Source organism: Ictidomys tridecemlineatus, chromosome 16 (assembly GCF_052094955.1).
Source record: "Ictidomys tridecemlineatus isolate mIctTri1 chromosome 16, mIctTri1.hap1, whole genome shotgun sequence".
NCBI lineage: Eukaryota > Metazoa > Chordata > Mammalia > Rodentia > Sciuridae > Ictidomys > Ictidomys tridecemlineatus.
Genome location: NC_135492.1, coordinates 37,838,770 through 37,850,016, shown reverse-complemented (window position 1 = coordinate 37,850,016; position 11,247 = coordinate 37,838,770). Strand labels below are relative to the sequence as shown.

At 47.8% G+C, this 11,247-nt stretch overlaps 1 protein-coding gene across 1 annotated transcript; it reads left to right on the top strand.

Annotated features, from left to right (window-relative positions):
- The first annotated feature begins 9,954 nt into the window (after window positions 1-9,954).
- Window positions 9,955-10,893, top strand: LOC106145377 (vomeronasal type-1 receptor 90-like). The gene has a single exon (XM_021720209.2). It carries the CDS (start codon window positions 9,955-9,957, stop codon window positions 10,891-10,893), a length of 939 nt encoding a protein of 312 aa, XP_021575884.2.
- The last annotated feature ends 354 nt before the right edge of the window (window positions 10,894-11,247 follow it).

The following is an 11,247-nucleotide window of genomic DNA, read 5'->3' as shown; positions in this document are numbered from 1 at the left end:
GTCTTCTGCAGCCAGTTTGCATCCCCAAAGCAGGAGTGAAGCCTGCCGCTGTGGTCCCCAGGTGCTTCCTGGGTGCACGCGAGGTGTCACACAGGAGGCACCAGGGCCTAGACTCCTTATGGCATAACGGGACTCAGGGCTGACTCTTTCCCTGGGACGAGGCGTTAGACGTGTCCAAACTTCTCATCCCACCGGCTGGGAGTGTGGCAGTCACATAGAGCAAAGCGCTTGCCTGGGGTTCCAGAGTCAGGTGGCCAGACACCCACTCCACCTCACTCCTGCCTCCATGGGCTCCAAGGAAGGCCCTCACCATCTCCTGGACACTGTTAGAAATACACGTGCTCAGGTAACACCCCAGGTGGGCTGCATCTGAACCCTGTGGATGTGAACAAGGCCTGCTCCTGGGGGTTCTGATGCCAGCAAAATCCAAATAAGCACGTGCACACACACCCGTGGGTACTTAGTGTAAAGTGGCCATGCAATGGCCTCGACCTCACGTTCACTGGAAAAGCCTCTTCACCTGGTGGACATTGATGGGCTCAGAGGAGCGTACCCCAGATCCTGCAAAATCATCAGGGATTCGTTTCTCCAATGTGGGGCTCAGGCAGGCTCCTTCAAGGGGAAAATGGCTGAAGGCTGCTATTTAAGATATTTTAAGGCAAAGATCAGCTGCAGAAATGAAGCATTTTACCTACAATTTGCCATGAGCCCCAGCTCCCCTGAGATAATGCTCTGCCTCTCACCTTGCACCAGGTCAGGATGCCCCCAAAGTAGGCCAGAATGAAGCACGATTAATGTTACATTCCCAAGATACATTTTTTTTATTGTAAAGATTCCTGTGGTGTAAAAAAAAAAAAAAAAAAAAAAAAGGACCAGGGATATAATATGGAACTAAGTAAAGGATTTGGATAAAATGCATTTTGGGGTTCATAGCTATTATACAAACTGAACATGCTTTTACTCTCCTTAATTTCATTTTGGATTTTCTTGTAAAACGTTGTAGCTGTTGCCCGTTTGGTGTTTTTGCAGAAACACTGCATCTAAGAGAACACCTGAGTTCAGTGGAGACCACAGCCTTCAGACAGAAGATACAACCCACTTCCAGTATTAACAATGACCCCAATGAAGTTGGAGGGGTCACTATAAAATGACATGCACTGAAATGACAACCAGAACTCCCACTTCAAGACTGCAGAAGCTGACTTGCTCCATGTTTAAAACCAAATGCCACAAATCTCAGAGTGGATAGGAAAATGGTCCAACTTGGTCTCAGACGCCTGGCAGGAGAGTCCAACCCCACACAGCCAGACGTGGGCATTCACGGGATCAGATGGTAGTTCACTTCCGTGACTTGAGATGGACACTTGTGTCAGTCCACCCAATAGTAAGTGGCCCTGGGAGATGGTGAAGGGCGTGCCTGATGCACATCACAACAAGTTCCCTCAGAGTCACCATCTGTTCTGAGTCCATTTGACACCTACAAACTTTTTGACCTCCTGCGTGAGCAGACGTGATCTGTGGATGTTTCGAGATTGTCTGTCTGTTTGCTCTTGTGTTCATTATGAACTCGGGCTCAGACGCCTCCCCTCGAGTTCACGATCCATCCCGTGCAGCGTGGCATCGTGGATTTGATCAAGACCTGTAACGAAGACAAGCTTCAACTGAGATGGAAGGACCTTACCAAGTGCCCCAAATCACCAGAATGGCTATCCCAATTGCTAAAACGGAAAGAGCTGTGTGTGTGTGTGTGTGTGTGTGTGTGTGTGTGTGTGTTGCTGGGGATTGAACCCAGGGCCTTGTGCATGCAAAGCAAGCACCCTACCAACTGAGCTAGATCCCCAGCCCAGGAAAGAACTCACCAGTGCCCCGGGAGTGCAGGGGCATAGCCCGTGGTGTGATGGAGGGGCAGGCAATACCGCAGGCTCAGCACGACTTTGAATCTGCTGCAATGTTTGAGCTGGGCCCAGCAGGTCCAGCTGTGGGTCCTGCTACTCAGGAGGCTGAGGCAGGAGGATCCCTGGAGCTCAGGGGTTCAAGACCGGCCTCTGTAACAGAGCAAGATTTCCTCCTGAGAAGCAGAAAACAATATCTGTGTATCTTCTGGCACAGGGTTGGTAACTTGCAAGATGGAGGACCCCCGTGTCGGACATTCTTCCTCTGGTTAGAGTGGACATTTCGAGAGTCAGGAGGAATGGCAGCCTCCTTGATTCTTGGGGACCAGTGACCATGGGAAGCCCCCACAGCACCCCCAGAAATGCAGCTGGAGTCTTCAAATGCTAGTTAGAGGGAAGGTGGTGTCTTAGCCTGTCCACCAGGGGGTGACAAATGCAGCCACTGAACCGCTTTCACATTGACCGACTTGTTGAGTTAAGGCCACGTCACCCCAGGTTAAAACCTGCCATCCTGCTGTGCTTTAGAGATGGAAGGGGGCAGGACTGGGGTTGGCATTTTAGCTCCGGGTTCTCTGTAGCCTTTGCTGTGACTCCTGTGTGTCACTTAAACTAAAGGTCATTGGTGGGCGTGGTGGCCAACACCTGTCATCCCAGCAGCATGGGAGGCTGAGGCAGGAGGATCATGGGTTCAAAGCCAGCCTCCGCCTCTTAGCAAGGCCCAAAGCAACTCAGCGAGACCCCGTCCTCTCAACATGACTATGGTCATTAATGGTGAATAGATACGTAAAGACAACTCAATAATACGCACTCTGAGGACTGGCAGAGCCGTAAATTGAACTCACTATAGAAACAGATGGGAGCTTAAGATGGTTTACTTGAAATAAGTTTTTTTTTTAATTTAAAAATTAACAAATGTTCACGAGTCACCCAATTAAAGGGCTACATCTATCACAGAGAGGAGCTGGAGACGTAGCTCACTTGGTAGGGTGCTTGCCTGGCATGCACAGGGTCCTGGGTTCAATCCCCAGCACCACCCAGAAAAAAACAAAATCTTTTTACAAAGAAAATTTCCCTTTGCAAATCTAGAGAGAAGGATCCTCTGAGCTCTGGAGTGTGGACACATAATTCAGAGCTACCAAAGAACCTAACCTACAATTTGGCTGGTTTGATCCCTCATCACAATCACAGAAGCCCCCTCACACACTGGTGCTGTATCTGGGAAGGAGAGAGGCACTTACCTGGGCAGGTGGCTCTTACTTTAGTCTCTGGTGGATAGGAGCAACCTGGGGACAGTTGACTTCAAAAGTTTTCTCTCAGTTCCCTGGACACACCTGCGTGAGGCTCTGAAGGCTCCCAATCATGCAGACCACACCCAATCCCTCCTTTTTTTATGTTCAAATTAGTGCAAACACACTTCATATATTGCAATGCTTCTACTCTGGGGACAGTGGTTGGTGGCACCTCCCGTGGGTTCCCCAGGGCTCCGAAGATCCTCTCCCTAAAACGTGAGACCATCGTCCCTGGTCCACTGTCACCGTGGCTACGGGGTTTGGGGTATTGTGTCTCCTGGGATTTGCAAACCCGGCTTCAGGTTTGCACTTGGTGTTTCAAGTTAAGAAAGACACTCAAGTATCCGTGTTGGCCGTGGTCAAAGGAAGCAAAACAACTTGCTTAATAAAAGTCCATTTATTTATTTATTTTCATTCTCCAGGAATTGCTAGTGTCACTAAGTGCATCTCAAGGTACAGCCTCTCCTGTTGGATGACCACTGGGACCAGGGGCACTCTCTGGACATTCTTTGAAAGCAGTGACATGAGACAGGATGAACGACTCTCGATGTCCTCTGTTTTAGTACGTGGATTTAGGAAGGAACCGTAAAGTGACACGTGGTTCTGTCTATTCCAAGAAGCTTTTGGAAAAGGAAAATTATATGCTCAAGAAAACGGAAATATCTAGCAAAACTAAATACTGAGTTTATGACCTTCGTGAAGAATGACATCCAGAAACCAGGTGTCCTCAGAGTGGGGCTCACCCAGGCCGTGACATAGTGGGTCCCCCACCCAGGACTTTCCTTGCGTTCTTTAACCAGGGAGGTGGCACATGTTTTTTTTTGGGGGGGGCGTGGTTGCTAATAGGACAGACTGAGCAACAAACGGGAAGATGCATTTCGTGGTGCCCACAAAAAAAGGATCCGGAAACTTCTGTCCATGACAGGACCCCAAAGGTAAATCTGTCCAACACAGCAGCCAGAGAATGCCCCCCCCCAGCCCCAGGTCAGTTTGCCCTGGAGAATCAAAGACTCATCGACTCAATAAATGGATCTAAAAAGAGGTCGCCTGAGCTTATCAATCACCCATGGTCAGCCAACCTAAGGGCCATATTGAGACTGACCGTGGAGGAACCAATGGGGGACTGGAAACCCAGTCCTGTGAGTCCAGTGGCCAGCCAGGCCCATCGACCAGCCCTGACCCACAAGCCCAGGCCAGCCAGGCCCACTGGACACAGCCAGCGGCGTCACCCACCCAGCCACAGCCCCCAGCCCACCCATGCCCATCACCCAAGAAGGGACAATCCCATGCTCACGGATTATCCTATCCACCACGGTGGAAAGGACTCCTTGGTTCATGAACATTTCACCAAGGTTTCTCACTTCTCTTTTGCTGTTGTTCTTTTGCTTTGATTTTTGATTTTGCTTTTCATTTTTTTTTTTAGAATATTTGTGTACTGAGTGACTCAAGAAGTCCTATACGTATGCCGCGGGGCTCCCCTCACCCATTCTGTGAGGTACTGGAGCACACAGGCACTGTGAGCTCATTAGGTAGGAATCCGATGGCTTCCGATATATCCAGAGAGATGGGGAGACCACCAAACAGTATGCACACGCAAGGGAACAATCCATCCCCAACACACAGAATACCTCAGCAAGAGACTCCATGGATACCACGTGGACAAAGGGTCAGAGATGCAACTCAGAAAGGTTCATGGTAAGGTTGGTCTGCAAGATAAAATGGGATGTAAGAAATAAAATCAGAGAAAATACAAAAGAAAAAAAAAGTGAACGATCCCTTTAATAAGGAGGTAGACAACCTGAAGAAGATTCAGTCCAAGATCCTCAAGATGAAGGGGTCAATGAGTCAACTTGAAAATTCATGGGAAAGCAGCAGCAGCAGACTGGATCTCGTGGAAGACAAGAGTTTCAGGAAAAGAAGACAAAAATGTATCACCTTGAAATGGAAGGAGGGGGCTGGGGTTGGGGCTCAGTGGTAGAGCGCTCACCTAGCATGCACGAGGCACTGGGTTCGATCCTCAGCGTCACATAAATGTAAAATCAAGATGTTGTGTCCACCTAAAACTTGAGAATAAATATTTAAAAAAGAGAAAGAAATTGAAGGAGAAAAAGATGTTAAGAGACATGAACAGAACTTCCAAGAAATATGGGATAACATGAAAAGACCCAAATCGAGATGGATTGGGATCGATGAAGCCCTGGAGAGAGAAACCAAAACAATCCACGGTTTTTCAATGAAATAATATCAGAAAATTTCCCCAAACCTAAAGAATGAAATGGAAAAATCAAATACAAGAAGGACTGGTGTTGTGGCTCAGGGGTAGAGCGCTTGCATTGCACCTGTGAGGCACTGGGTTCAATCCCCAGGACCACATAAAAATGAATAAGCAAAATAAATAAAAATAAAATAAAATACAAGAGATGCGCAGAACCCCAAATATACAAAATTACAACAGACCCACACCAAGGTGCATTATTATGAAAATGCCTGATATAAAAATAGGGATAGAATTGTAAAGGCTTTTCAGAGAAAATAATGGGACACACTTAGAGGGAAACCAATCTGGATCTCCGCTGATTTTTTTCAACCAAGAATCTAAAAACTAGAATTTCTTGGAATAATACATACTGAGCTCTGAAAGAAAATGAATGCCAGCCAAGAATACTATATGCCCCGAAAAATAAAACCTCCAAATCGACGGTGAAATAAAAACCTTTCATGATAAACAAAGTTGAAAAGAATTCACCACGAGAGAAAGCCTGTCGAACAAAATACACTCGATAAAATGTTTCATGAAGAAGAAATGAGAAATATAAGTCAAGACCAGCAAAGGAAAAAAATACACTAAATGAAGAAAAAAAAAAATCAAAGGAGAAACCAACTCGACTTAAAAACCAGTAATAAACCAAAATGAGTGGAAATTCAAATCATGTCTCAAGGATAATTTGAAGGTACATGAGCTAAAAAAAAATCATCATTTACATGGGTCTCCTAGGTAAGTAAGCAGGGGGGTCCATCCTCCTATCAGAGAAAATGGACTTCAAGCCAAAGTTCATCAGAAGGGACACAGAAGGACATTTCAGACGGCTGAGAAAAATTAGACATCAACAAAACATAAGTATTGAACATTAATGCTCCAAACAATGGAGCATCTGCACACATCAAACAAACCCTTCTCCACTTCAACAGTGATGTCCGTCACAGCAGAATAAAACTGGGTCCCTTTCGCACACCGCTCTCCTGGTGCTCAGATCCGCCAAACAACCACTCAACAAAGAACGTAGAGAACTACACGATCCATGCAGTCACTTGGACGTAACAGACACACAGAGCGTTTCACGCACCGATGATGGAGTGCACTTTCTTCTCAGCAGCACGCAGACGCTTCTCTAAAAGGGACCATATCTCAGGCCACAAAGCAACTCTTAGTAAACACCAAACCATAGGGACGATACCTTGCATCCTCTCAGGTCCTAGTGGAATAAATTTAGAAATTTACCATAAAGGGCTGGGGTTGGGGCTCAGCTGTAGAGCGCTCGTCTAGCACGCGTGAGGCCCTGGGTTCGATTCTCAGCACCACATATAAATAAATAAATGTATTGTGTCCAGCTACTATCTAAAAAATAAATATTTTTTTTTTAAAAAAAAGAAACCAACAATAAAATAAAAATCGAAATTACTCTCACTCATAGAGACGGAATGACATACCACGGAATGATCAATGGGTATCAGAAGAAATCAGAAATGAATTTAAAAAAATCCATAGGGGTGCATGAGGATATGGACACAACCTATCAACCTCTTGGGGGTGGATCACTCAGGTTCCCAGCAGGGTGGAGGTCGGGCTCAGACTCTGCCTGAGCCTCCCGTCCTGTTCGACCTCCCTGCGGTCCGACCTCAACCCCGGCCTCCAGATCTGCCTCTGTTTTTTTTTTTTTCTGTTTGGTTCCGTGTGCACTTTCACGGGATGCACGGCTTCCATCCTGATATTTTCAGGATGGAAGTCACGAAGCACCCGAGCAGTAACATGAAGAAACCAGATGATCCACACGAGAACGCAGTGGGAAAGAGGGGGCCCATCAGACACGGCAGTGAGGGGACCTTCGGAGCCACAGGGGACACCAGGAGGGTCTCTCTCTCTCTCTCTCTCTCCCCAGAATCCAGGCATCACAACCTGTGGAATGGCTGTGGGCTCATTGGAACTTTGGATCCAGTGGAGAAAAGTTGTGGCACAAATTATTATTATTATTTTTTTTTTTTTGTCAAGGGAACTTAAGAGAAAATTGGAGCACCCGTCTCCCCAGACGGCTATTATCCAGAACAGGATCCAATCAAGGGGCAAGTGAAATGTTCCTCTGGGGACCCCACAGTCCCGTGCTCCCCAGAGGGATCCTGTCACCTTACTAAGGATGCTAAAATGACAGGCTGCAGAGAGAGATGAGCTCACAGCACCCCTTTCCTTAAAATGAGGCAGGCTGTTCTCAGGTGCACCGAGTGCCCTGCGTCCACCCACCCAGGTAGGTGCCTCCCTGCTGCACAGACGTAGGGACTGCGTGCACGGGCTTCTGGGAGGAGAAGGGAAGGGGGCAAATTGGGTCTCTTAGTGCAGTTTCTGGTTGCTTGAGAAGAGACATCCAGCTCTGACCACTCTACTCCACCAGAGCTCATCCTGGGCAGGTCTGAATGCTCATCTTTTGATTTTTTTTTTCTTTAAGTCCATCTTTTCATGCAAATGCATGTACAGAGAAAATGCGAATTTATCCCCTTTTCTTCCTCCTCAAGCATCTTGGACTTGACTCCTGTCACGAATCGGTTCATCACGGAGACCTTCTCCTGCAGGTACGTGTGGGTCTCTCAGTAATGACGGTTCAGGGTCGTGATGAAGCTCCTTTTGGAGTTCCTGGTTGATGTTAGAAAAGTGATTTTTTTTCTTCTTCTTAGGTTGCTCAAGACAGACTTGAAAAAATACGGTCAGGATCTTACTGCCATTGGGAACTCTGACCTGTTATGATTTTAGTATCGGGGATGGAGCCTGGAGGTGCTTACGCTCTGATCTACATTCTCAGCCCTTGTTATATTTTATGGAGAGGCAGGTTCTTGCTCGGTTACAATAGGGACCCGCTCAGTTGCTGAGGCTGGCCTTGAACCTGGGACCCTTCTGTCCGGGCCTCGTGAGCCGGTGGGGATTCCTGAGTAGCCGCCGTTCACAGGTGTAAGCTCATGAGCTGCTTTAACCTTAAGACTTTGCTTGTCAGGGGATAGTGTGGTTCTGAATGTGAAAACACACACTAAATTCTCGGTCATTGCATATGGGAGACGCTTGGAGGAAAGGAAATACGTGTGTTGTCCAGGAAAACACTCTGCCACTAAGTCAATAAAGAATGTTCTAGAATACGGGGTGGGGTGGGGCTCGGGGTAGAGAATTTACATGCCATGTGTGGGGGTCCCAAGCTTGATCCTCAGCATTGCAAGGGAAAAAAAATCCAGTACCCATTTTATACCTGGGCCTCTGGAGTCCGGAGAAATGCCCGCGCTCTCTGGAAGTAAGGAGGAAAACCTGGACCCTGAGAGGAGACTCAGACTTGCAGGTTAGGTGGGATCCTTATCCTTAAGGAATACCTTAAAATGCAGGGAATGTGAAACTGTGTGGATTATGGTTCTGTGCACCACAGAGACTCCACCTATTGAACTAGGAAAAAAAACCATATCCGAGTGTGTTCTTGCTTAATATTTAATAACTGGACTTGGCTCCCATGGGCCAACTTCTATATGAGAAAAAAATATTAAAATCATGAAGCTGTAGAGGGGGGGGGAGGATTCAAATAGACCTAGAATGCCATCACCTGTCTCTGGACCGGGATGGCCAACAGACTCGGATATTCTGGTGATTTTTCGGCCTCTCTGAGTGGGTGATGGAGGGGACCCGAGATTAAGAGAACTCTGTGAAGTCTGCCACGTGACACGGAGGAGGGTCCGTGGTGGAAAAAAAACAGGGCCATTCCACAGGGACCACTGGTGGCAGGAAGCCCTCCCGGATTTGCACACATGCTTCACCCTGTGGCAGCCGATGGATCTCCAGGACTCACGCCATGAGTCTGGCTGCCGTTTACAGGTGACCTCGGATCCTCACCCTGTCAAGGGCAGATCTTACTGACCCCTTTCAAGCTATCTGACTTCAGAGTGTGCCATTCTTGGGATTTTCTGGGAGAGTGTGCTAAGAAAATCACCTGCGTTCCTAAACCCACCGGAATGAAGGCAACAGAAAGCTCACGTGAATCTCGGTCGTCCAAGAGACTGACTCTCTGTGCTCTGGAGGGTCTTCTTTCCCAGGCAACATACATGACTTGAATTCACTAAATATCGTGCAGTTTCTTGTACGTGCCCATATTCCTGGATGAGGATGGATGGAAAGAGCACAAGAAATCTCCCTTGCAGTAAGATATCCCCAAGGAAAAAACTCCAGGTCACATCCCAGGGAACGATTTCTAGGACATCTGGTCATTTTTTTAAATGTCTAAAGGAAAATTTGGTGATTTGCATCAAATAGAATATCCAGGGGTGGCTGGGCCTTGAAGGGAAAAGAGAGGAGGGGGCGTGGCTTCCAGAGGCTGCCATGGAAATTTGCATACTGGAGGGAGAAAGGGACATTGGGAGTCCAAATATTTTCCCTCGTAGCAACAGTGTTGGCTGAGATGGATGAATTTTAACACTTGTGATGATGAATTTCTTCCTTTCCTCCTAAGGCATGTACTCCATGAGCCTTGCCCCCAAAGATGAGAAAACACCCCAAGCTAAATGGTGTTGCTAACCTAAGGGGCGCCTTTTACTCCAAAGTGGGAATTGGGGTCGTGGCCAACGCCGTCCTCTTTCTGTCCCGGTACATCAAGTTCCTCTGTGACAAGAGGCTCAAGAGCACGGACTGGATGATGCTGCTCACCGTGGGGTTCCTAGCTGCGGACACTTTGTCACCTCGACAGGGGCTTTGGGGTGACATCCGGTGCAAATCGGTCACCAACTGGTACAGGTTGATGAGGGGCCTGTCCAGGTTGATGAGGGGCCTGTCCATTTCGGCCACCTGCCTGCTGAGCCTCCTGCAGGCCACCACCCTCAGCCCCAGAAGCTCCCCCTTGGCAAAGTTCAAGCCTAAGTCCCCACAGGACAGCATGAGGTCCCTTCTCTTCCTGTGGGTCTTCTACATGTCCCTCAGCGCCCACTTCTCCATCCCTGTGGTCGATGACACCAACAGGACGTCACCCAATCTAATGTTCCTCAGTGACTCCTGCAGTATGATCCACAGGAGCCACTTCCTCAGTCATCTATTTACCGTCCTGGGCACATTTCGGGACGTTGTCCTTATAGGGCTCATGGCCCTCTCCAGCGGGTACATGGTGACCCTCCTGTGCAGGCATAAGAGGCAGTGCCAGCACCTTCACGGCACCAACCCATCTCCACAATCCTCCCCGGAACAGAGGGCCACTAGGACCATCCTGCTCCTCATGGGTTTCTTCGTGCTCATGTACTGTTTGGACTGCGTCACCTCCTCCTTCAGAACCATGTGGAGAAACGACCCTGTCTGTCGCTGTATCCAGATGATGGTGGCCAACGGCTATGCCACCGTCAGTCCCTTGGTGTTCATCTGCACCGAAAAACAGAGCGTCACCCTTTTGAAAGGCTTGTGGCAGAAGAATCGTCAGTGCTTAATTGTTGCATGATGGTTCAGTCCCCTGCCTGAGCCGATGCCCAGCTTTGTCCCAATGAACCAATGGAGTGGTTGGTGGGTGTGCTCTCTGTTTTGAAGGAGTACAGGAAGTGGGGTTTTTTTTTTAAATTTCATTTTATTTTTTTAATTTTTTTAAATATTTTTTTGTGTTTTTTTAGTTTTAGGTGGACACAGTATCTGGATTTTATTTATGGTTGATGACTTTGCGTCGAGTTGGATCCTTAGCAATAGGAATTCTTCCAATCGACGGACCCAGGGGTGCAGGATCAGGAGAGCCAGCGGGTCGTTTTTAAATGTTCAAAATGTCATTATTCATCGGGGAAATGCAAATCATCGTGACAGTGAC